Source organism: Diadema antillarum, unplaced genomic scaffold, assembly GCF_040938485.1.
Source record: "Diadema antillarum isolate AM-2024a unplaced genomic scaffold, OU_Dant_1.0 seq00001273_RagTag, whole genome shotgun sequence".
In the NCBI taxonomy this organism is placed as follows: domain Eukaryota; kingdom Metazoa; phylum Echinodermata; class Echinoidea; order Diadematoida; family Diadematidae; genus Diadema; species Diadema antillarum.
Window position 1 is genome coordinate 141,751 of NW_027272054.1, and position 27,760 is coordinate 169,510.

Genomic DNA, 27,760 nt, shown 5'->3' on the forward strand with positions numbered 1-27,760 from the left:
TGCGTGGTACGCGGAGATGCCAGGTACTAGATCTAGGTAGTGCCTACAGCACTCAGCAGAGACAGACGACTGTGAGCAGTAGTATTATCAGATCATTTCTGACCTTGGATACTGGAGAAAAACGAGGTGGGTCAAAATGTAACCCCGGGGCACTCCTTGTACACAGTTATACATGTACTCCGAAGGCTTCACGTTCGGCGTTCGCGCGGGATGTGTTTCGCAGTTAGGTGAAATTTAATGTAATACCATACCCTGATACCATATATTACAACAATGGGTCAATGCACATTTGTACATTCAGAGACAACAGCTTTGATCCATTACTAGCTTTATGCCTTCAGTATATACCACTTGACTTTAGATACTTCTTGTTTTGCACCATCGATCCAAAAACATATATGTGAAGAGTGTGTGCCATTTTTAAGATATAAATAAGTCCAGCATCTACGATGGAGCAAAATGAATAGCTGATGAATCCTTTCCAGTGATGTCTACCTTACTTGTTGCATAACAAGGAATATTTTGTTGAAGTTACATGAAAGACATCCCATAGCCATATTTTCCTTTTTTTTAAGCAGCTTTGATAGCAAATATCCTAATCTCAAATAAAAAAAAAAATGGAGTTTACTCTTTTTGTGATTCATTTCGTAACAACATTTGCAACATCTGATCTGAGGGTGTGTTTCCTTTCAAAGGTATAGCAGAGTTAAATTGCTGTTTCATTGCAGTCATACATTACATGCTTCTAGTGTGATCAAGGAGGTACGGCAGTACTAGAGCTCGCCTATAGTACCTCCTTGGAGTGATCCTGTGGTAGAACTCTGGTAAAATGCTGCTCAGCTTTATGACTGAAACTAAGTACTGTCTATACATTGTAATCAGTTGTATGTATCCATAAATGTAGAAAAATATGTACAAATATACCATAAAAAATCTCAAACAGTATTTAACAAATGGGCATAATCACCTTGCACAGTAGGAATACTTGACGATGATGCTGTACAGCAATGTCCAGAAAATCCTGAGTAAACATATTTCATACTGATGCTGGTACTGCTATACTACAAATACACTGCATTTGTATACTTGTGAAACCCATCTGCAACACAGCAACTTCAAACATCAGGTAGATTTACCTTTAAGCTCCAAGATCTTCAACACAAATTAGATGACAGATTTTATTAAACATCTAGATAGAATGTTAACATTGTGTAGATATACACACACTGCATTTAGATCATAATCTGTATTACCATTGTAATCCTATGTTTGAAAGGGGGAATGCTGAAATCACCAGCAAAATTTTTGTTGTCTGTACCAAACATGTGGAGGCTACCCCTGTGGTGTCCTATATATATATTTCAGTTAGCTTCAAATCTGGTGTATCTGTTCTGAAACAACGGACTGCTGAAATGAACAGTGTTGATGATAATTTTTTTTCCAGAAATGGCACTGACTGTTATCAGTCTGAAATGGGTACATCGAGATATTCATGGCAAACCCCCATCGCCAAGGTAAGTTTGATTATACCTGTGGACACCTTTAAATCATATAGATGGTAGACACTGAATGTATATAATGCCCTATTCCTCTGCTTTCAGTAGTATATTTTGTTTCATCTCTGGCTGTGTTAGGTGTATCATGCCCTGGTACTCTTGATTCATGTTTAAATACATAAAATGAACTCATTTTTCTGGCTTCTCTACCAGGCTAAGTCAAAATTGTACACTGCATTCACAAGTAGAGGCATTTGTAATGTCCTTGTGTTTTTACATGTGATTTTTTATGTTATTTTTTTGTTCGTTTTTTGTGCCTCAATGTCTTGATCTCCACCAAGAATACAAATCATCTCATATTGTGACCCTGTATGTGTGGAAACAAAGTGAATGAATATGAGGGTTCTATGTACATTGCTAGCACAAAACAGTACTTTTTGGGGTGTTGAAATGGAGTAGTCATTATTCAGTCTGTCCTCAGCTACCCCAGAGAAGGGTGCAGTAATGCATTACTCTCAGCAGTATATATTCCATGGAACCCCATCTTGGGTATCAATACACTTAATAACAGCAGAAATGAGAAAAATTGAAATTAATTACTATCCTGTATGGGAAAGAATAAACCAAAGTTTGTTCAGCTAAGAGGGAGAGCCAATCAAAATTGTGTATCACATCCTACACTTTACACAAAGTGTCAGTTACTTCATGAAAAATATGTGATCTATTATACCATGATTGTAATTAATGATTTGACTGCTATCTAAGTATAGCTTGGTAAATGGAAGTTGCAGAGCAGAATAATGACTGTGATAGATTCTATAGATTACTAGTAGCCATATTGACATAAAGTTGTTGTTTCTTATCACACACACACAAAAAAAAACAACAACCAAAGAAAAGTTGACCCCAAACTAGTCAGAGTCTGCATCTTGAAATTTGTAACATTCAACGGTTATGTGCACAGTACTGGTTGAGGTGGAGATTCATGTTTTGAACATTCCTAAGTGAGATAATGAGAATCCTCTTTTATGAAAGAGCATGTAATTTTGAGAAGGATTCAATGTTTATTTGATGGAAATTGGTTTTCAAATGGCTGAGATATCTAAAAAAGTGATAATGATAAAAGGCGATAGGCCACGCCTTAATGTATTAGGATCTCTTTTTTTCATCTTGTTTTTTTGATATCTCAGCCATTTCAAGACCGATTTTCATCAAATGAACTTTTGATATCTCTTAGAATTGCATGCTCTTTGACATCTTATAGAGTGGTTTCTGAATATCTCGCAAAACTTAAAAAATAAAATCCTCACCTCAACCATGACTGTACACACCCTTTAAACAAGCAGTTATGTAACAATGTTGAGAGCAAGGATGAAAGTAAATCCTGCAACTGATCATATTTACACAAACATACATATTATCACAAGTTGCAGAAGTACAGACATACAAATGGGGCACAATATGTGCTCCTTGGTAAGTTTTTGATTTAAAAACCAAAGTGCATGTATGAGGTGTGATGCAAATCATTTCCACACTGCAAACAAGCTGATAATCAAAGAGATTCGAAGACTATCAAAATTTCTCCTTGCACATGCGCGATTTGAACATTTCATAATGACATTTTGTTGTGACCCTTCCCCTCTTCTTTCTTAGACAAGGCCATGCTGCTTGTGTTGTTGGTGATGTTGCCTACCTATTTGGAGGGATACGGTCAGTAGACTGGCCAAAGAGGGTAAGTATGCAATAAGAAAAAAAAAATGATTCCACCTTTTATTTTGCTGATGTCACAAAAATATTGAATCCTGTTTGTAGTTTTAATCATATCACATTCCATCTCTGACATTTTCAAGTTTTGCTTTCAGTACTTGTTGTTTGTGTTTTTGCACATTTCATGTTATACATTGCACAAATTAAAATTTCACACTTCTTTGTTACTGAAAAAAATTAAGTTTGAGAATATCTGCAATGATTATTTTGCTGATTTAATGATTCAGTGACTCCTCAGATGGATTCATTGAAGTCAGTATCAAGATATTTATGAAAAGGTAAATTTCTGAATTTTGACAAGATTCATTACATTTAGTATCTATGTGGCAGTAATCATAAAATAACATTGAAAAAAGAAGAGCCCTCAGAAGAGTGCTCCTACCTTTGAAATGGATAAAGAGTATGTTTGTGCTTTGAGACTTGACTTGAAAGTATACCAAAAGTATTTATATGCAATACTACTTTGTATTTTGTTCATTTATTCTGTAATTTGTATTTTTACAGGGCACCTACTTCTTCAGAGACATGCATCAGCTTCATTGTAAGTCAACATTGAATTATCACTTCTATACCTTGATTCTTCATCAATGAAATGGGGATAGGAGGGAACAGTGAAAAGTTACATAAAGTTGGATTGTGTTCCTGCAAAATGTAAATTATACAACTGGTGGGTAATACAGAGTGTTTCTATAATCCAAGCCAAGTATTTATTTTCCAGATCCGACAACTTTTATTCAACATTTCTTTCTCCTCAGCCAAAAGAAGATAATGTGCTTATAGAAAGAAAAGTATGATTTCCTGAAATGTATTTATTATGTTATTCATTTGTCATTTCTCCATTATTGAACCATCATTTTTTTTGTTGAGTGGGAAATAAAACCTTAAAGCACACTGTACAGATGTTACAGACTGTTTCAGTGATACAAGGTCTGAATCTTAATGTCAATTATATTTTGCTGAGCTAAATGGCTTCTCTCCTTCCCCATACAGTGCACAAGCGAATGCAGTGGGAGAAAGTTAGGCAGACTGGTGATGTACCCAAGGGTCGATATGGACATCACATGTGGCAAGTATCACTACTGTATTAAAAGTGGTTTCTTTCGCGTACAGATACATTCGCGGTTTCCATCATCGCCAACTTTTTCTCGTGTGTTTAAATTCGCGGTCGGCAAAATCTGTGAATTCACAGTCGGCAAAAACTGTTTTATTTTGCACATGAAAACCCAAACTATAATCCAATTATTCTTTTATTTATTAAATAGAAATTAGAATTAAAGGCAGGCTTACCTGAAATCCTGTCTCTCAAATACTTTATAACATGCTTGTACCTACATTGCGCGGTATTGCTGTGTGTGTTGACCATCAATACACTTAATGCGCGGAATCTTTGTGTGTGCATGTGCGCAATAGCGTTGTAACAAGCGGCGAGTTCAAAACATTTTTGCGTGATGTTAAATTCGCAGTTCAACCTGAAAGCACGAAAAGCGCGAAAATAGAACCACCGCGAAAGAAACCACTTTTACAGTATCTCATGGTAATTGGTGTCACCATCCATTCGGATCTACACCCCTTGCTTTCCTTCTACTTGCTTATTCCAGTGTAGGATGTTGGATAACTTAGTGTGCAAACTTGTGTTCTCCATTAATAGGGAGCTTTGGATTTGTGACACGGACATTCAGAGGAACACAAAAAATCCTGCTCTGCGTATTAAAGCGCAAGACCGCTTTCAAATTGATCTTGTGTCATCTGAGTTTTCACATAATTTCTGGGTAATTTTAGCATGGGCTTAGATTCATGACACAGATAGCTACTTTATGCCATTATGACAAACTATATTCGTCATATTTTTTTTTATTAGTGGAAAATTGAGCAAAGAAAATTGGATTCCATCGGGATTCGAGCCCGAGACCTCCGGATTGCTAGCCCGGTGCTCTACCGACTGAGCTATAGAAAGCCGTAGTTCAGTGTTCGTCCCAGAAACCCTTAATTCTCAATGCTCGGATGGTCAGAAGCTATAGCAGTGTGTTTGTATGTGACACACACATGCACACTTAAACCTGGCATAAACCCGAAGGATAATTCAACTTGGGGATAAATGGGAGGGATCACCAAAGTGATGCAGCTTTTTGAGTACGTAAAAGATAAAGACAAAATAAACTGACCAGAAAGAATAGAAATTATTAGTGGAAAATTGAGCAAAGAAAATGGGATTCCATCGGGATTCGAACCCAAGACCTCCGGATTGCTATAGCCCGGTGCTCTACCGACTGAGCTATAGAAAGCCCTAGTTCAGTGTTCATCCCAGAAACCCTTAATTCTCAATGCTCGGGTGGTCAGAAGCATAGCAGTGTGTTTGTGTGTGACACACACGTGCACACTTAAACCTGGCATAAACCCGAAGGATAATGAATTTTTGAAGGATTTTTCATACTTTGGCAGATAAGGTCAATGAACTTGGGAGTTCAAGGTGCACATATTTTAGGTTTGCATACGCACACTAAAGAAAGTGGTCTGTATACGGTTGAGGTGCCGCGTAGCTGGAAGCTCATGGTGTAAACAAAGACTTCTATATCTGGAAATTGGGCAATTTTCAGCATGCATGCATAATGGCAGAATGAGCTGCTTAGCTGAGGTCTGCACTCGGTGATTGTTTTTCTAGATGGCTGGGCTGGCTGGGGGAGGGGGGAGAAGATATGTGTATTGTATGTAGAGTGTAGAGAGAACATCGAGAAATATATCAAATCTGGAGCCTGCAACTTTGTGATTGTCACTTCTATGTACAAATTAAGGGTGACACAACATTTGCTCTTGTGACAAGTAATTGCTCCAGTCTTATTTTCTCCAAGGAGATAGGGTTTTAGGGTAAATTTCATATGAGGATTAGGGTTAGGGTTGGGGTAATGTTCATGGGTAGAATTTATGTTTTGCTCTGCATGCAGATATTCCATGGAAGCAATTGTTGCAGGAGAAATTGTCATGGAACCGAATTAGGACAAACATGATGCAGTTATATTAGCAGTGCACATACCTTGCTGCAATTACGTGTACATAATATAATTATTTCAGTCCTCATGGTCCAGAATACTGCAGATTTTGTGTATAATCAGTCAGTTAAAATCAGAGCATTAATTCTGTGTTGAAATAGTGTTTTGCTACCAAAATGTAAGGTTGTTTATTACCTTTCATCTGCTATGTGGTGGTGTGATGGTAGCCTTGTTCAAATTATCTCTTCCTTTATTTATGTTCATGCATTTCTTGCCAGTGTGATTGGACAAAAGATCTTCTTGTTTGGAGGCAAGCATGACCTTCAGGCTGACAGATGTCTTTCTGGACTGTATGTCTACAACGTTGGTAAGTGTCAGCATCCTGTTGCCATGACAACCAAACAAATTCATCCCAGCAGTAGATTTCTTGAGTAACAAGAGATATGACATACTGACTGTAAATAGTAGTGCTGCTGAAGAGTGAGTTACATATTTAGAATAGATGTGCAGTATATAGTTTGTAAGTGAAAAATGACTAGAATAGTTCAGGATGTAGGCAAACATGCATAGAGGTCGGAAAAGTTTACTCTGTGAATGGAAAATTGCTTGAATTGAAATGAACATATACCTCAATAACTGTAAATTTGACTTGTATTTGATAAAATAAGATGAAATCCCATTTTCTTTGCCCACTTTTTCATTGAACTCAAAAAAGAGGTTAAACTTTCTGTAAAATACTTCATTCCCTATTGCAATTTATAATGATTTCATGAGTTTAATTTCATTTTGATAGGTCAATAGATTGTGAGAGGTTATGAGATGATTATGATAAGACTATAATTATTGCCCTGTATGATTTCTCCCTCTGTTATAAGTATTGATAATTTTCATATGTCAGTAAGTAGAGGTTCATGTATATGACATCATATCTATGATTAGATATCAAGGCTGCATGCACACAGGCACTGGTCCGACGGTCCCTGACAAGTAAAAATTACTTTTGGACCAGTAATTTTTTCAGGTATAAACCTGGTACCTACTGGTCTGACAGACAGTTCGGACCAATAGAAAAAATGGGTTAGTGTGCAGCCCTGGGTTAGATAAGATATATAAGAATAAAGCACAGCACTTCAAGCTTGGTTACTCGCTAAAAAAAAATCGAGTGAAAATATTCACTCTTAAAAGAGTGAATACAAAGAAGAGTGCATTTCGAGTGAAATTGGAGTGAATTTTGAGTGAAAATGTTCATTTTCACTCATTTTGGAGTGACGTCAGGGATCACTCCAAAATCTTCGAGTGATCCCTGACGTCACTCCAAAATGAATGAAAATGAGCATTTTCACTCAAAATTCACTCCAATTTCACTCGAAATGCACTCTTTTTTGTATTCACTCTTTTTAGAGTGAAGATTTTCACTCAATTTTTTTTAGAGAGTACTTGGTTGCTTGGTTGCAGTCAATGGATCTAAAAATACCGGTATGCTTGGATTCACTGTATGCTCCATACCTGCAGAGAAAAAGACGTGGAATCAACAGCAAACGAGTGGTACAGAGCCTGTAGCTCACAGTAGCGCTGCCTGTGTGGTGGGACAAAGGATATACGTGTTTGGGGGTCTCATTGATGGACAGGCCGTGGATGACATACACTGCTATGACACAGGTCTGTGCTCATGTGAGGCAGGAAATATCAGTACAGTGCACTCCCGTTATAACAAACACGGTTATAACGAAATTCCAGTTATAACGAAGTAAAAATGCATTATCCGCTCTATGTTTTTTTGATTGTTTTTTTCTTCGGTTATAATGAAATTTCAATACAATGAAATTAGAAAACTGCCAGTCCTGAGGACTTCGTTATACAGGAGTCCACTGTATAGGCCTCTTCTATTGGGGAATTATTGATTTTCTGCCTTCTACACAGACTTCCCTGTTGATAATCTGAGTGTGAACCAGTGAAAGTCTTTTTTTCATGTGACAGTTTAACCTGTTAAGAATGGGGTGATTTTGCTACAGCACATATTTCCCATAGACACCCGCCCAAGTATACTCGGGCTAGTCTTCAGTGGTTTAAATACAAATTGTGCTGAGCTTTGTTTGCTTTGGTGTGAAATTTCATGAGAGGAAAGATTTATATCGTGTTAATAGAGAGGAAGTGCAGTATAGTGGTATGGAGGAGATCGTTAAAGGGGAAATCCAGTCTAAATATAAGATAGTCTGATAAAAAAGAATTGACTGATATTCGGATGAAAAGTAAGGAAGTTATGACATTTTGAAATTGATTTTTTTTTTTTGGAAAAAGTTTTGAAATCTTGATCAAAATTTTTCTGTTGAACTCATATTATTTAACTCTTTCTTTAATCAGATTTACGTATATTTGGACTAGATTTCCCCTTTAATGTCTATGTGTACATTAATTGAATTTACTTCCTCATTGGTTGTATGTGTTGGTGTCTCACAGTGCCAACCAGGAAGGGAGTAGGGGATTTCATTTCATTGATATCCACATTTAAGTATTAAACAGCCACCACAGTTTCAAAATCATGAGGTAAATAATTGTACATCTGTTTACCCAAATATCCATGGAAGATGAATAAAAGCCTGAAAAGCTATATAGGAAAAGGCCAAAAAAAAAGGATTAAAAACTGTATTACAAGTTATAAGCTATATGTGGTGTAATACATAAAAAACAGAAGTCACAATAACCTCTCTCCATTTTTTTTAAAATCAATAACTTTCGCTCTTTTGATACTGTATGTATATTCATTGCTTACAATCATATCTTTGGCAAAACCCAATAGATGTGCAGTCAACCTTGCAGATAATGATTCTTTATGATTGGAGATTCTTATTGGCATACCTGTTCAACTGTGGTCTTTCAGCCATAACTGGAGGCTTTTAGTATGTCATAATCATAGTTAAGTTATGCACTATCTGAGCAGTGCACATGACTCATTGGATAATCCAATGGATCATCTTTTCTTCTTATTTTGAAAGCCCCCAGTTATTGCTGGACTAAGTTAGAGTAAGCCAAATAGGTCTAAAACTGGTAACCATTAATGATTGAATCTACAAATGGTTCAGTGGGATAGAAATGTTTCTCTTTTCATAGTAATAACAGGATTAATGATTTATATGCTGTAATGATGAATTAGATTAATTGTGGTTATTGTTGCTACAATATTACTGTGCATATGTTAATTCATGGGAATCACCAGAAATACAAACCCAATAATTGAATATTCTACTTTTAAAGTGAACCGAAAGATACCTGGCTCTTGCTTAAAGCGTTGTTGTTCTTTCTTTGTTTTTATTGAAACAAAGGAAAATATATCATTCATTACAGAAAACAAAACTAAACCCCTGAACATGTGGGGGAGTGCTTTTTCTAAGTTTGATATGATGCAAATATCTTCATATTTCTTTTTTTTTTTTAAGTTTTGATTTCTACCTTCAGAATATGAATTAGCTGTGCATCAGTACATCATTCAATGTGTTTGTGTGTCAGCCCTGCATAATAATAATAATAAAAATAATAATAATAATAATAATAATAATAAAAGTACCTGTACAGTCAAACCTGCCTTAGCGGCCACCTTGTCTATAGCCGCCACTGAAAAATCCCCCCCGAGAGAAAAGCCCTGTTAAAGACCCTGTGTATAGCGGCCACCTGTCTTACGCGGCCAGCGGCCACAAATTTTGTTTCCCGCAGTAGATTTTAACCTGTCTATAGCGGCCACAGAGCTGGTAATTCAGGGTGTTTTACCTGATTTGTGGCCGTGCCAGTCATTCATGGGCAACGTTAAAGTGATCGCCACCACTGTATTCATCACTCATTCAGTCATAATAATGCGCTAGTGTTAAGCTTTTGTCACGACTGTACAACATGCTACTGTGCAACAATTTCATAAACACGGGCATTGTTCAATACATGAAACACACGTGTGCATACGTACGCATGTACAATGTACATGTACACTATGTACTTATAGATGTATACAACGATGATACATCAGGGCTGCCAGCTCTCACTCATTGAGAGTGAGACTCACTCATTTTGGTCCTTTCTCACTCTAAAACTTTATTGCATTTGCATGCATTTCTATTGATCTCACTCATTTTGACTCCTAAATTATAGCATTGGCCTATGGGAGTCTCACTCTCAACTACTTGAGTAGTTTCCAATGTTGGCAGCCCTGTGATACATGTACGTGTACATGTATAGGCAATTCACAAATATAGTTGGATAACCTGTCTATACAGTGTAGCAGCCACCTGTCTATAACGGTCACTTTTTTCGTTTCCCGTGGGTGGCCGCTATAGACAGGTTTGACTGTATTTGTTTAGCACATATCACTTTAAAAATATTTCATAGTGTTTTCTTGGTATCTCGCAAAAAGTTAAAAGCCAAATTCTCATCTCCACCAATACTGTACTATCCCTTTAAAATCATCTACTGTGTCTGTTTGCTTGAGATACGTGGATAATTTGTTCCATAACTCGCTGCTGCTGCCAGTTGAAAATATCTTGCGCCGTAAAACTGTGTTGATATTCTGGGAGTGTACAACAAAAGTTTTGACTGAGAATGAAGATTTTTTGCATATCTGTTTCACATCTGTTTCTATTTCTGTAGTAATTCTGCTTTCATATGCTAATCGTGTTTGTGTACTTTCCACTAATTTTTGCATGCCAGATTGTCAATGGTGGGTCAAACTTACTGTCACTGGTGTCCCACCCTCACCCAGGTAACAGCATGTTTTTCACAACAGTCATACAAGATATCATTTTACTTTGTTTTTAACCTTACAGTTAACTAATTTTTAATGTTCAGTGTTAAATTGATCACTTACAGGTTATTTCACATCTTTCACAGTGGTCTTACATATGTCATATTTCATCTTCTTCAGTTTACACATTTTATATCACTTAGATCTAAACCAAGTTTGGACTCTTAATATTAACTGTAGCTTCCTCTTTGTTGCATGTCAATATCTTAAAGTGGGCATCAATTATTTTTGGGAGCACAGAAGCAGCCTACTGCAAATAATCAATATTTCTCACTACGTAATCTGTAATCTGTGGAACTGAATTAGAACTTTATTTGTAAACCAGTGTTTGTCTACATTGTATAAAAGAGAATTGCTTTGTGTGGTTCCCCCCCCCCCTATGGTGTTTACATTGTTGGATTGAGTGTGATTGTTGCCATGCTGATTGACAGTCAGAATAATATGATCAATTTTCCCCCATCTTTTGGGGAAGTACTTCATGCCACAACTGAAGCCTGTGATTTTGTGCATCAGATTTACATCTGTGCAGGGGGAAAATAAGCTCGTAAAGAAAGTGTGTAAAGAAAAGAAAGTTGAATTTATTATTACTTATTATAAGTATAAGATTAATATGGTAGTATTCTAAGCAGAAGCATTGATGTTCTAAGTATTTAATGACAACCAACACTGACTTTCCAACCCCATAATTCTTTTATAGCAGATTACTCGGCAGACTTGCTGGTACTGTAAATGCGGAAATTTTGCGGTGTTGACATTTTCGCACATTTCGCGTAACCAGAAGCACGAAATTAAAAGCATGTGAATATTTTTGCTTGCCATTATGTTCCAGTAGTTAAAGTCTTGATTCCATGGAATTAAAAACACATGAAGCTCTTCTTAATTGCGCAAAAATATCCACTTTTATAGTAACCTAGCTCTTAGTGGTCTTGAGTTTGTTTTCCTCTTATTATGTTGGTATAGATGTATGAAAGGAATGAGCTAGAAATTATTTCTCTTAATTCATATATGACTCTTTCTCCATGCAGGTGTGATGCTGCATGTGCCGCTGTCGACAAGTTCATCTATGTGTTTGGAGGGACAGGTGGCACCAACATGTGGTTCAATGATATCCATGTCTTCAACACAGGTATTAAAGTAGATTCTTTTTCCTGTCATTGGTCCTTTGGTCTAGATAAATAATTGCTACTTTAAGTGATGTTGGGTTGTAAAATTTCTTTGTTATAGCAATGTTTATCCCCACTAGTATTTCAGCAAAAATATCAGACTTCGAAAAGTTATCGTCACAATCCTCCATCCACCAGAATTACATGCAGATATGTGGCATTTATATTTTGACAATTGCTCCCTTCTTAATCAGTCTCTTTGATCACAGTCTGTCTTGTACACTTTAAAGAATAAGTTAGTGTACCTTTAAAGGTCCGGTGTACCTTTGGGAGCAGTGATTTAAAAAAGGTTCATAATATCACATTTGATGCATATGTGTAGGTCTGTTGGATCACAAAACATCCTACCAAATAGAATTCTTGCCATAAAGCCCAAAATATAAGGAGTTATCATTGATTTTCTTGATTTGTAACTGTAGATGGTTTAGTTAGGAAGCATTTTTATTTTAACTATTGTTCACATTTTGTGTATTTAACAAATCTTAACTTTGATTATGTGGATTCAAATTATTGCAGTGGTTGTTTCTATCCCTCACTCACATTTTAAAATTGTTTTAAAGCACTAAAGCTGGGCTGTTGTTTCATCTGCAAATGGTAAATTATGCCTATGAGGCTTGACATTGCCACCAGTATGTAAACACAAAAAAATCTACTGGCTTACTGTCTCTCTCTCTCCTTTGTTACCGGTATACTCTCTGCTTGTGGCAGAGAAACTCAACTGGAAGATTCTGAGCCGTGTTGAGGGCGACAGTCCACCTCCCCGTGGTAGTCACACCTTTGTAGCACATGTTGACAAGGTGGGTTATCTTTCTTTTTCTACAATATCAATCAGGGGATCGAGATCAACACAGTATTGGAAACTGTTCTTGGTTTGTTATATGCGTGTATGTAGCAACAGTGTATAAGGCATTGACTATAGGTTTTGTGGGAATATAATACATTGTCCCATGTCATATCAATGAAATTTCAGATTAGACAGATTTGGATCTACCAACATATTTATGCCTGCTTTGATCTAGGATGTACAAGTAGACATGTACAGAGAACTGATGTCAATTCTATTTTACAGGGTTTATTGCTGTGAATGAATTAATGCACTCGTGTAAAGCATAATGATAATGACTATTTGCATCAATGTAAACATGTTACTTCATGACCAAGTGACGCTAGTCAATAAGGTCAATAGGAGGTATGATAATAAGCAACTCTCTGCTGCATTAAACAATCCAAGGATAGAGGGTCCATAGACTATTCCATTTGCCCAAGGGGGGAGGGTGGTTCCTTTGATTTCAGTTTTTGTTTTAGAATGTAGTGACGAAAAAAAGAATAATCCTATGTGCTTCCAATATCACATTACTTTCAGATGACTTGGCTTCCTCTCAAAATACTTTGGGTATTCTAGTTTTGTATGTCTGATTGCCAACTGTTTGTGACCAAAAATCACATACCATTGTTTAAACTTAGTAATGATCATAATCTAATGTAGATTTTTAGCTCACCTGAGCCAAAGGCTCAATTGAGCTATTGCGATCGCCCTTCGTCCGGCGTCCGTCGTGCGTCGTGCGTCGTGCGTCGTGCGTCGTCCGTCGTCCGTCGTCCGTCGTCCGTCGTCCGTCGTGCGTCGTGCGTCGTGCGTCGTGCGTAAACTTTTTACATTTTCATCTTCTTCTTGAAAACCCCAAGACCGATTTTCATCAAACTTGGCAGGTAGCATCCCTAGGGGGTTAGGAACTCAATTTGTTAAAATGGGCACCATGACCCACCCAGGGGGCCCCCAGGGGGGCCCAAACCCCCCAAATTTAAGGAATCTTTAAAAATCTTCTTCTCTAGAACCAGAAGTGATAGAGCTAAGTTAATACTATGAGTTAGTTCATTGATGACTGTAGTTTCAAGTTTGTTCATGGCAGAATCAGGGATGCCCCCCTTGGGACCCAGGGGAGGGGGGTGGGGAGGGGTTCTAATGGGGCCTAAATTGTACATTTTCATCTTCTTCTTGAGAACCCCATGACCCATTTTCACCAAACTTGGCAGGAAGCATCCCTAGGGGGTTAGGAACTCAATTTGTTAAAATGGGCACCATGCCCCACCCAGGGGGACCCCAGGGGACCCCCAGGGGGCCCAAATCCCCAAAATTAAGGAATCTTTAAAAATCTTCTTCTCTAGAACCAGAAGTGATGGAGCTAAGTTAATACTATGAGTTAGTACATTGATGACTGCAGTTTCAAGTTTGTTCATGGCAGAATCAGGGGTGCCCCCCTTGGGACCCAGGGGAGGGAGGTGAGGAGGGGTCCTAATGGGGCCTAAATTGTACATTTTTATCTTCTTTTTTAGAACCCCATGACCCATTTTCACCAAACTTGGCAGGTAGCATCCCTAAGGGGTTAGGATCTCAATTTGTTAAAATGGGCACCATGTCCCACCCAGGGGGCCCCCAGGGGGGCCCAAACCCCCCAAATGAAGGAATCGTTAAAAATTTTCTCTAGAATCAGAAGTTATACAGCTAAGATAATACTATGAGTGAGTACATTAATGACTGTAGTTTCAAGTTTGTTCATAGGAGATCCAGGGGTGCCCCTCTTGGGGGCAGGGGTGGGGGGGGGGGGGGGGGTGGGGGTGGGGGGTTGGTTAGGAAGGTCCAAATGGGGGCCTGAATCGTACATTGTCATCTTCTTCCTGAAAACCTCATGATAGATTTTCGTCAAACTTGGCAGGTAGCATCCTTAGGGGGTCAGGATCTCAATTTATCAAAATGGGCACCATGCCCCACCCAGAGAGCCCCAGGGGGCCCCCAATCCCCCAAATTAAGGAATCTTTAAAAATTTGGGCCCTTATTGTACATTTTCATCTTCTACTTCAGAATGCCTGGTCAAATTTTGGTAGAGCTGTGAATAATTTAGATTAGTGACTGCGTGAAAGGTGAACTTGCGATACTCAGGTGAGCGCTAGACCCGCGGGTCTCTTGTTGTTTGGTAGGACCTTGACTGACCAGTCACATGCAGGCTTTCATCCAGTTATTTTAGTATCACCCACATTACCATTGTATGGGCATATATATATATTTTTGTGTAGCCTATGCCCTAATTCAGCACAAATCATTCAATTAAGGTAAGAAAAGTTCAGATGGTTCAGGTTATGATCCTTTCTCTGTCGTCTGGGTATTCCTTACATATCAAGCGGCATTTACGTATAATAACGCCGGCTGCTCGATCAGCCTTAACCCTAACAGGGCCGGGCTTTTTTGGCTATGCTCAGACCAGGGGGGGATGGATTCCGCCCCGCCCCCGAGATCTCGGCCATCGGTGGTGCGATCGCACGTCATAATCTACAAGATTGTGTCATAAGATTTTTTAAAACAATCAATTTCTAATTTTGATTAATTAACTATGCAAATTAAGCTCAAGATCATATTTTAGCCTAATTAAAAGCATTGAGAGTCTAATTTTTGATCTGTAAATCTTTTTTAGCATATTCAACAATTGTACATCACAAAAACTTCCAAAAACTCATTTCAATTCTTATGTATTTTATTGTTTTCAGAATTTCTTATGTATTTCTTTGTTCTTCAACTTTTGTTTTTTCTTTGTTTTTTCATTGGAAATTGTCACTGACCACTTTTCTACCCTAATTAGCACAAAATTAATAAATGAAAGTGATTAATTGTAAAAATAATCAGGTTTTTATGACTTTCATGACAGAGCACTGTTTTCCATAGGAAATGTACACAAAATCACAAAATTTTGCCCGTTTTGGGGCGATATTCCGTTACAAAAACGGGCGTGGCTTCGCAAAAGTATGCGCAGACGTCGCAAATTTGGTCTCAAAAGTTGCGGGAGACTTGAACAAACAAAGTCAAGAAGCCTCGCGACGAGGCCTTCTCGCGTTACAGAATCATAGCGCGAAACGTTGAGGGGGGGCGGATTCCGGGTTTGTACAGTTCTGGTTGAGGTGAGGATTTAGCTTTTAAAGTTTTGCGAGATATTCAGAAACTACTCTATGAGATTTCAAAGAGCATGCGATTCTAAGGGGTATCAAAAGTTTATTTGATGAAAATTGGTTTTGAAATGGCTGAGATATCCAAAAACAAGGTGAAACAAAGAGATCCTAATAAAAGGCGCGGCCTGTCGCTTTTTATTATAATCACTTTTTTGGATATCTCAGCCATTTGGAAACCAATTTTCATCAAAGAAACATTGAATCCTTCTTAAAATGACATGCTCTTTCATATTTCATAAGAGGTTTGTCATCTCACTTAGGAATGTTCAAAACAAGGATCCCCACCTCAACCAGTACTGTACAGTCCCTTTAAATTTGAATGTTTTTCTGAGGATATGTACAAATTTATGAATCCCAGTTGCAATGTATTGTTTGTTGTGACAGGATAGCCGGGTTTATTTTGTTCTGTTCTGTTAAAATGTAATGTTTGATTAAGTGATGTCATGTATGTCTGTTGTAACCTTCAGATCTGATGTTTCTTTTTTTTTTTCATTCTCTTTCCAAATTCATCTCTATTTATCATTCTATTTCTTTGCATACTGTAAATGCTTGTGTAATTATTATGTAACTGGACCCCATGGAAGACCAGTGGTACCATGGCGGCACCGCTGAATATGGGCATTCCAGCCGTTTAAACTGTAATATTTATATGTTTTTAACGAAAATAAATACCTACCTACCTACCTACCTTTGGATACTTCTAAAGTAGACAATTATGATTTATGGAAATGTTCACCCAGTTCAGGTACAAAGATTTTATTTTACCTCATCATTCTTTTTTTGTTTGTTATACATGTGACATGTTATTGGCAAAGTGTCACAGAAAGTTATTCACCATGAGCATGGGTATGATAGGATTTTGTGTGTGGCCATCCTATCCTCTTTGAATGCTATTCCATTTCATTTACAGGATATCTATGTATTTGGTGGCTCAAATGACTCCAATACATCACAGCCCACCTATGGCGACTTGTACAAGTTTAGCTTGGGTAACAGTGACTGCTGCCTTGAATGTGTTATATTACATTTTCCAGCAGACTCTTCCATAGCAGTATATAATATGCTTGTACCTTGCTAATTCTTGTAAAATGATTAATAAATCCTGCTTGGGGCAATATTAAGACAATGCAAGCGTGGTGATGGGAAGCTTAATGAGTGGTATCCTTGACATTAGATGAAAGGAGAGATAATTTTTTTAAATGAAAGATAAATGAGAGTTAGAGTGAGAGAAGGGGTTAGAAAGAGCTAGAAAGGAAGTTGAAGAGAGATAGAGATGAGGAAAGCAGGTCATGAAGTCAAACCTATATTACAGTAGATACTGTTTATGTGGTATAAAATTTGCAGTGTTTTTATTTTTGAAAATATTGGTCCACTGGCAAAATAATAACAGCTCATTAAAATAATAATTACCCCAGTTACACAAATGCATTATATGTCTTATCCGGTGAGAGAAATCACAAACTTTTCTCTTTAACCCGTTGAAGATGAGTCCTGAGCATACTCAGGCAGGTGTCTATGGGAAATTTTTGTCGTAGCAAAATTAGCCCGTCCTCAATTGGTTAAATATGATAAAACTTCTTTCTCATTCCATAAATGTGATTCTTGATTGCAAATTCATCAACATGCAAAGTTGTCATACAGGTCCCAATTCATGAAATATATAGCATAGGTAACAGTGTGTATGCTGATATGAGTATACTAGTTTGTAAAGTATTTGAAGCAAATATTAGAGTGAAAGTATGATTTTGCAGGTAATTGATCAGATTCATCGGACAGGCCCCTTTCTAAAGCATGTTATTGACATCTATGTACCCGCACCGCCACTGCCGGCACCACATTTTAAGAGTGTGGGACCCACTTCCAAGTTTCATGAGCTAACAAGCAAAAAAAAAAGAAAAAAAAAAGAAAAAAAGAGGCCTTCAGCACAACTTCTGGTGCCACTTCTCGATTTCTTTAGCTGACAAGCAAAAAAAAAAAAAAGGGGGGGGGGGTCTTCTGTGCATTAGCAGGCTCAAAGCATAAGGTTTTAAGGTTTCATACTATATTTTTTCTACTGCCACTTCACTTCCGGGGTTAAAAAAAAAAGTGTGGGGTGCCAAAGTGATGATACCCTTTGTATTTCTATGTACAGGAACAAAAAAGTGCCATGACCTGTTTTTGGTGTAAGATTTGGTGTGTCTTGCCACTTTTGCATTTTCCTATTACCTAGCGAAGACAGGAGAAATACCTTGTGTGTGATATGTTGCTGAAATGCTAAGATTTTGTGCATTGACTAATACATTGCAGCATGAAACTCAAATTATCCCTTACCCACTGGCTGTGGAAGAAATCTTGGTGTATTCATCATCACCTATCGTACTGCACAGCCATTTCTGTCTTGTTAGACATTCTAAATTTAAAAAAAAAAAGGAAAAGAAATCTCTCTTTTAGGGACTATGAGTGTGTTTGAATGTAGCTTTCTGCAAACTTGAGATAATGTCCGTCTGGTCTAGAAGCCTTCCCTTTGTGCATGTCATTATTATTATTATCTTTTTTTTTTTAACCGTGCATCTCACATTATGGGAGTGTTTCATACCAGAAATTATCAGCAAATTTATAATTGGTGCTCTGGGTGCAAACATGGAGGTTAAGGAAACCAAAACAACCCAGAGAGAAATGTGACTTGAGTGAAAGCAGCAGCATTAGTAGAACACATCAGTGAAAGTTTGAGGAAAATCAGACAATCAATGCAAAAGTTATGAATTTTTACAGTTTTGGTGTTGGAACCGCTGGATGAGGAGACTACAAGAGGTTATGACGTATGCGTGGACAACAGTATAAACAAAATATAAAGGAAATTGCACAAATTGCACACTTTTCTAGCATAAGGAAAGATCACTTGACTAACCGCTATCAGAAAGCAGAGGGAATAATTGCTACCCTTAACATATGTCAGTATCAAGCTCATGGAATGTGTAATTTTCATGAAAAATTATTATTTGTAGAATCCGCTTTATATTTTCTTTATATTGTTGTCCACACATGACATCATAACCTCTAGTAGTCTCCTCATCCAGCAGTTCCAATACCAAAATTTTAAAAATTCATAACTTTTGCATTATATTGTCTGATTTTCCTCAAACTTTCACTGATGTGTTCTAATAATGTTGCTGCTTTCACTCAATCCACATTTCACTTTGGGTTTTGGTTTCCTTTAATCACTACACCTCCCTTTTACCCATCATCCAAATGATTCCAAAATCAAATTTGTGTTGGAGGAATGTTGTACTCTGTCAAATTTGCATGAAATGGCCCCAAAGTTCTTCAAAGTTGTCAGCATGCCAAGACTAATATGGAAACCAACCCATTGCAGCACACCCCCAGCAATGAGTGAACTCCCATTTACTTCACCAGAAACAATGTAATGCATTTTTCCCCGGTACCATTGCCTCCTTCAAACCCCACCATTATGTTCCCTTGCTGCAATGTCTGTTTTCCTTGACAGTGCTGTTTACCTTCTGGTGATGGTATGAACAATTCCATTCAAAGCATGATTGTATAGTCCATGGAGGTAATCTTTGTACGGTGGTCATTGATGCCGCAATGCTAATTGTAAAAGTGGAAATTTTTTACCAGAAACTAGCATGAAAATATAAAATCATGCAATTGTTTTTGCTTGTTAGGTGTACCACTATGTTAATGTCTTGATTCACAGAATTTAAAACGTGCAAAATTCATCCTACTCATCCAAGCCCGAAAAATATATAACTAGTGCAACAATATCCACTTTTACAGTCTGTGAGCTGAGGATTTCAAGAAGCTAATGTGACAAAGCAGTGTAGCACATGTTGTAAACCACAGAATGATGGCAACCTGTAAAACAACCTTGTTGACAGCTATACCCTTCCACTCTCGTACAAAGCCATGGGGTAACTAATGGGTTCTGTTCAGCAATTGATATCTCTGATATACCCATGATTGTTTTGAGTGCAGTATGTGCCACTTCAGGCTCACCTCAGTGGCGGATCCAGGCAGGGGCGCACCAGGCATGTGCCCCCTCTTTGTTTTTTGTCTAAACAAAAGAAATAAAAAGAAAAAAACAACGGGGGGGGGGGGGGTTGAGTGTACACCCTTTAAGTTTGTAAAGGCACCTCCCCTTAACAGAATTCCTGGATCCGCCCCTGCTTATGCAGAACTATATGTATAGCCCCAAATACCCACTCGTCTCCTCCAGAATAGGACTATGATGTGACCCACAAGTCCTTCCTGACACCATAAATCCTGCAACTCAATTAATTTCTTTTTCTGCATCCTCTCTGCCTTTTGCCAAAATATCTATGTGTCTTGTGTCAATTTTCTTGGTGCAATCAGGCTTCTCCTGTAAGATGCAGATGTATATTGCATTTATAAGCCTATGAAGTACACCACATTAACATATCACATTCCTGTTGGTTTTTAATATAATCCATGGATTTTTTTTTTCAACCTGGGTAGAAAAAAAACATACTCCTTGTCTCTCCCTAACCCCACTCCACCATAGCCACGTGCATACCCACATGTTAAAATTTACTTCAAAAGCTTCACTTCATCTGAAAATGGTTACTTTGTTGTATGTTTGCAGTGAAATATATCAACTCCAGTAAGGCAATGTATTTATCTATTTCTTATTCATTTTCATATATACTTTTGTAGTGGGGTGTGTGTGTTTGGGAGGGGGGGGGGAGAAAATTAGAATATCATTATAAGCAGCTTCTGAATTACATTTCCGTTTTTTTTCCAGAGTTCGCTGCATTTGTGTGTTAAGTGATTAAGAAAAGATGGGGTTAAGTCATGACATATCACTACACCTGTGTTTTCTCGCCATATTTCTTGTGTCATTTGCTGAATAATACAGGAAACAGAATACAAGCAATTTCGGGGGTTTTTTTTAAGAAAGTGTGAAGAAAGTTCTGACAGGCATTACAGTAAATCTACAAAATGTAAACTCAAATCCTCTAATCTGTTCAAGAAAAAAAAGGAAGTTAGCTGTGATTGACAGACTGTTATATATATCCTGAAATCAAAACAAGTACAATGTATTATGATATTTTGATGTGACGTTGATCAGGAGTGACAATCCTCTATTTTCTTCTCTGATCATTCAGACAAGAGGAAGTGGAAACGCCCATTTTTCTCTGGATGTGCCCCAGCTCGGAGGTCAGGACACACTGCATTCATCCACAGGAATAAGGTAACTCATACCACCAAACATTCCTTTAACTCTTTATGTGCCACGTTCGCACACCAGACTCAAGTCGACGGTGTGCCAATTGCACCTATTCTGCTCAAATGCACAAACGCGCCCAAACTGATTTAAATTGCCAAATGCCACGGTACAATGAAAACGTTTCTCACAATTCCATTCCTGTCACAATGTCATGTAGCTTGCATTTTATGTGGTGATTGACTACCCTACTTAATTTGCGATTGAATTCTATTTCTGCCACTGTTTTGTGTACAGAAGTCATGCCTCTTCAATAATACATGTATAGCTACTGGTCATCTGAAAGAAACACGATAGATTTGTCATACAATTTTCATTAAAGCAAAGCTTGGCATTTTCTCTGCAACTTTGCTCATTCATCCAGGGTAACAAAAATCTATAAAAATTACACCAGATTAGAAAAACAGAATGTTTTCCCAAAGCATGCGTATGTTGCTCCTTCAGAATAATGTAGCACACAGGGGGTTTACACATGGCACATAAAGAGTTAAGGTCACAACTCATTAGCAGAATCCTTGTATGTTATAATCAGTATCGAGGTTGGAAATGTAGAGTGGATCCTCTGCTTCGGTTGTTTGTTGTACCATTGCTGTGTGGAGAAAATGGTGAAGCAACTTTTCTGCATGCATTATCATAATCTTGCATGGCAATATGCATTTTTATGTACTGTGTAATATATTACTAAGAGAACATGATTGGCAGTTATAATATGATAATTGGAATATAGTGTTTTGGAGAAAAAAAAAACAGGATGCAGGAGAACAGAAAACAGGAAGTTAAGTAATTGCAAAGCTATCTGTCAAGAACAGATGTCCTCTGTAATATATTCTTCCGCTTGAATATGCCACTCATACATAACTGTGCATAATATTATGTTGTTAAAAATAGCACAGATAGAAACTAGTGCATGGAAAAATGATATTGCTATACTATTGTGGTAATGTTTATGAAATGATACTAATAAAAACAAAGATAGGAAATATCTCCTTTTTACTTTTTGTGATTGCCTGGATTTTAACAATTTGTGTATGAATGGTTTGTTTTCCTCCTTTTTTGAACCAAGTAGAGTCAGAAGTTTGGTTTTGATCATGATTTGTAAGTGTGAATGCATCTGTACAAGACTGCCTAATCCACTAAGACATATTGATTGACTGATGTGTTCATGAGCTATGTACAGTATTGCCAAGTAGCACATCATTGTTGATATTGTATTTATCAAAAAATTGCTGGCAACAAGTGTTTACCATCCTTCTCGCTCTTTTTTTAATCTTTTTATCTCACAGCTGATGATAATTGGTGGCAGTAATGAAGACTCTGACTTCAATGATGTCCATGTTGCCAAGTTGATTAATCCATCCAAGAGACAGCCATGTGAGTCTCTGAAGGCTATCACCAGCTTTACACATGTAACTTAATCCATCAAGTTCCAGAGATTTTTTTTTTCGGGCAGAAATTATCCTTTTCATTAAATTAGATTTAGAACCTTTAAATTTTACTGTATCTCACACTGGTAAATGATCAAATAGAGCTTGTTCAATCCATTTAATCTACACAAAATCAGAAAGACATTTACAAGAAATTTGGTGAGCTGAGAGAAAGTGGTATCTGTATTCTTCTAGATTGTACTGCCAATTTACAATCACTTCTTAAATAGCAGTGAAGAGGCTTTTGAAAATTGTGCAAAGGGAAAAAAAACAGTTTTATCTAAACAACAAATTATTTCTTTTTATTTGTTCTGCTTTATAAAACATGAACAATGATTGAAAGAGTCGTAAAAGGCAAATATGACATACAGTTCTTGTTTGTGGATGGAGTTGTAAAACCAATGAATATGCTTGCAATTACAAACATGTCAAATAAAACTCATTCTGTTGTACAGAATATCCTTTCTTTGAAGCACTTGGTAAAGTTGAACTGTGCACTCTTCCTGATTTTACATATCTTAGCATCACACTTGGTTGAAGATTCTACAAGTAATGCTAATTGTTCCAGTTTTATGTTGCCACAGTCAGGTGAATGGAACACTGACATAGAAGCTGCTTGAGATATTCATTTTTTTAAATCATAACAAAAATTTTATTTCCAATATAATTTTTTGATTCACAAATTGCAACAAATCAGTGTAAAACAAAATGAACATGCATTTGAAAGTAGTCACCATTATTGTAGGAGTCATGATTTAAAAAAAAAAAAAAAAAAATGGGCATACATGCAGAGTACACTCCCGTTATAATGAACACGGTTATAATGAAATACCGGTTACAATGAAGTTAAAAGTCCAGGTCGCAACATTATCCACTCTATATATGTCTTTTATTCTTTCATTTCTTTATTGGTGTATGTCAGACATAGAAATTTGGCTTCCATTGACATTACATTGTACCAAAATGATCATGACAATTAATACAAACGCATTTTACATCACAATTACATAATTACATCTATGATATGCACAATGAAAACAAACAACACCCTACAAAACTATTACACAAATGTACATAATACAATATATCAGTTCTTTATAACCCTATATAAATCAAGCTACTTCAACCATTCTTATCCCCAATTTTAAATTTACAAAATAATATAATACTACAAACAAAACTTATATCAGAAAATTCAAAATAACACACACACACACGCACACACACACACACACACACACACACAAATGACTAACATGAGTCTCAGCAATTGTCATAACAACCAGTAATATCAAACATAACATAACGAAATAAACCCTCTAATGTTCCATGTAGGGTTGAATAAATACATCAAATTACTTCAAACATATATATAATACTATTTCAACATTTATACTGACAATATATACTCATAACCCTTTGCTTCGTAACCCACACTAGAGTGAGAGGGAGAGACAGACAGGCAGACAGACAGAGAGGGAGAAAGGTGTTTATGTGTTTGTTTGGTTATAATGAAATTTTGATATAACAAAAGAAATTGCTGGTCCGAAGGACTTTGTTATAATGGGAGTCCACTATATAAAATAATCAGTGCTTAATTGTGTTAATGAAGAGCAATTTGTCAAACAGTTGCAGTAAAAACAACTTGATGCAAGAATTCATTAATTTGAATAGATGCTTAATCCACATTAAAACTGTTTGCTCAAAATCAGTGTGTTATAGGAAAAGAGAGGCCCACATAAAAGACAAGCTTTTTAAGATATGGGCCACTCAATAAATAGGACTTTGAAAAGAGAGAAAAAAGGAATAAATTAACAGAAGCACAGAGAAGCAAACAAACAGGCACAATGTTTTTCTTATCTAAAAGTGATGATCCTCAAAAGTTAATAATCTATTGTTGTTATATCAGAAATATTTCTGTGCTGCTCCGTTTGTTTTGTATTATTACCAGTGAATCTCTTGTCTACCTTTCAGTGAAGGTGTCTGCAAACCGGATGCATGAATTTCTCAGTACTCTGGAGGACTCTGCCATGGGTCCGTCCACCAACGCCAGTGACCCACCCGACGCTCACTTCCTGGAGAGGCCGTCTCCAGAACCCAGCTCCGATCTGAGTACTACTGTCAAGACCGCAGAAGATGAAGAGGGAAACAATCTGACATCTCCACTGCAATCTGTGGAAAATGACGGCAGTGTAGCAAGCTCAACCAGTAATGCTGGTAGGAAACCTCACATTTGTTTTGAAAAATACCTCGGAGATCTGATTGATTCATTGATTTTGATTTTGTTTCTGAATTTCTTTTTTATATATAAATGAAATACAAAGTCAATTTAACGAACTAATTGAGCATAGTACAATTTCAGTCTGACAGTTAAAATAAATGATTAATTCGTATATCTAACATTCTTTTTCTGACACAATGCAAAATGAAAATAAACAAATTATTTTATGCTTACATTTATGCAAGCATATGTTCCCGTATAGCTATTGTTCAAAGACAAATTAGGCAACTCTTGATATACAGAAATTCAGGAGAACATCATCATAAGTAAATGCTTGACGAGGACAATGGCTCAGAAATGACTGTCTAAACAGTCATTTGGTTGGACTACATTTTCGTCCCGTTCTGTTCCCATCTATTTCCATCCGGACATAGCATGTAGAACCAGAATTGCAAATGCCAGATGTAGAAATGAGAAAACAAATTGTTAGAAGATGCCATTTTTTTTTCTAGTGTTTATTACATGTAAGTGTCTTGCATTGGCACTAAAAAGTAAAAGTCTGAATTTTAAGCTTCATGTCAACACAGAACTAAATGATGAAATCACATCGAGTTGCACTTGTTTCAGATTCCTTATAGTGTGTTTTGTTCTTGGGGGGGGGGGGGGGGGGGAGGGGGAAGGGGAGGGACTCTTCTAGGGACTTGATACTATTATTGGAATTATTCCTTTTTTTTGGTTAGAATCAGTTACCTAAGCATGTTTCATTCATGAATAGAATACTCCTATCTGTTGCCTAGATGGTTTAAACAGAAATATGTGTGCATCTCCTGATTGTCTGAATGCAATTGTCCACAGCAGAAGGGAGGATGGGAATGGGTTAGCAGATAAAGAGACAGTTGTCTTCATACGAGCTTACAGTGGAAACTGTAGCATTGTTTGATTTACCACATAATGAAAGATGACATTAAAAGAAAAGCCATGTACATGTATATGAAAGTTTCATCAGTTTTATGCCAATCATAAAATGCTGTTGATGCTACTGGACAACATAAAGTCTCTCTAATTGAGAAAATGAATTGGTAGACTTATGGTGATGGTTGCATCATTTTGCTGAAACTTTAAGTACCAAATTAAGCATTGCAAAGTATGTAATTTTAGAGCAATAATGTCAACATTGTAATACCTATCCACTGTCAGACACATCGGCAATGTCCAGCAAATCAGTTCACTTCAAGGATGAGAGTGAGGAGAGACGGAGCCAGGCCTCATCTTCTGGATCTGCCTCATCCTTGGGCTCCTCCCAGAGTGAGAGGTCATCAGCGTCAGATTCTAGCAAGGACAGCTCGTTTCATTCGGCTGTGGTGCCGGAGAACAACAACAACAGCAACGCCGTGGGCAACAGGGCCGAGGGAGGCACAGGAGCCCCGAGCCCCAAGATGCAGATGAGCAAGAAGAAAGGCCACCTCAGTCAGAGTGGTCCGTCATCGGGTGTTTCTACTGCGAACGGTAGTGATGGCAGGTTGAGAGATGAAAGAGGTAAAGACAATAGGGGTCAAGCATCCAAGGAAGAAGTGAAGAGAGAAATAACTGATGCCAATATGATTGAAAAGGCTGATTCCAATAAATCTGCAGGTAGACCAGAAGAAACTGACCATTTCCAACGTATCACTAATAATCCAAGCAAGACAAAAGAGTCTCAGCCTGCAATTTCACCAAAGGATAAAAAGAAAGCGAAGAAGGAGAAGTCTTCAAAGAAAAGTGATGTCCCCCCACGGGGCAACAGGGACCAGCAAGAGCCTCCTGTCCCAGCACAACGCAGACTTGAAAAGTTCAGTGAAGCCGAGGCAACAGTTGGTCATGGAGGAGGTGGGATGGAGAGATCTGAAGAACAGTCCAAGGGTTATGTGGGTGTGGCCATGGAGATGCAGGCCAGGAAAGAGGAGGAGGAGGAGGAGGAGGAACAGGTGTCTGATGAGGAAGGGAGTGGCAGCGACAGTCAGAGCAGTGGTAGTGGGAGCGGCAGCAGCAGCGAGAGTGAAAGTGAGGAAGAGGAGAAGGACGATGACTCTGATGGCAGCAGTGGTGGGTCAGATGATGATGATGAAGATGACGATGATGATGATAGTGGTGGTGATGATGGTGATGAGGGCATGGAGGGTGAAGATGACAAAGAGGAACAGGATGATACCCCTGGCAAGGATTCACCGACTGCCAAGGATGACACCTCCTCTAGAATTGATGAGTCCATGTTGTACAGACCATCATCTCATCACCGTCTGCCCGACGGTGATGGCTCGATCATTAATGCACTGGTGGTGGAGAATGAGAGTGAAGGTGAGAGTGGGAGTGACAGTGAGGATGAGGAGGGCTCATCAAGTGGTAGTGGTAGTGACTCTGAGAGTGGTAGTGCATCGGGAAGCGGAAGTGGATCAGATGAGGAAAGTGATGAGTGATGTTAACAATCATCAATCCACAGCGACAGGATGTTATGTAAGAACCTGGTAACTCAGTTTATCAGAGTCAGCTTGCATCTTTCAAATTCTTGTCCACAATCCAAGCTGTTTTTCTGTTGATTTCTTGTACACTATTCTAATGACAAGAAAAGATGTCCCAAGATATCAGCTTATAGCAACTAAAGTCCTGTATACACACTTGGTTGTGTTTATGCCTTTATGTAGTATAGCTAT

General features: G+C 37.7%; 1 protein-coding gene across 1 annotated transcript; it reads left to right on the forward strand.

Moving 5' to 3' along the window:
* The first annotated feature begins 50 nt into the window (after positions 1-50).
* LOC139745507 (uncharacterized) lies at positions 51-27,526 on the forward strand. Its single transcript, XM_071655897.1, has 16 exons — positions 51-126; positions 1,445-1,514; positions 3,150-3,228; positions 3,768-3,804; positions 4,254-4,329; positions 6,526-6,614; positions 7,760-7,906; positions 10,937-10,988; positions 12,056-12,156; positions 12,902-12,990; positions 17,097-17,175; positions 21,310-21,395; positions 22,712-22,799; positions 24,827-25,069; positions 26,271-27,159; positions 27,199-27,526. The coding sequence occupies exons 2-16, from the start codon at positions 1,447-1,449 to the stop codon at positions 27,524-27,526; spliced, it is 2,451 nt and encodes an 816-aa protein (XP_071511998.1). The 5' UTR covers positions 51-126; positions 1,445-1,446.
* Positions 27,527-27,760: the final 234 nt, after the last annotated feature.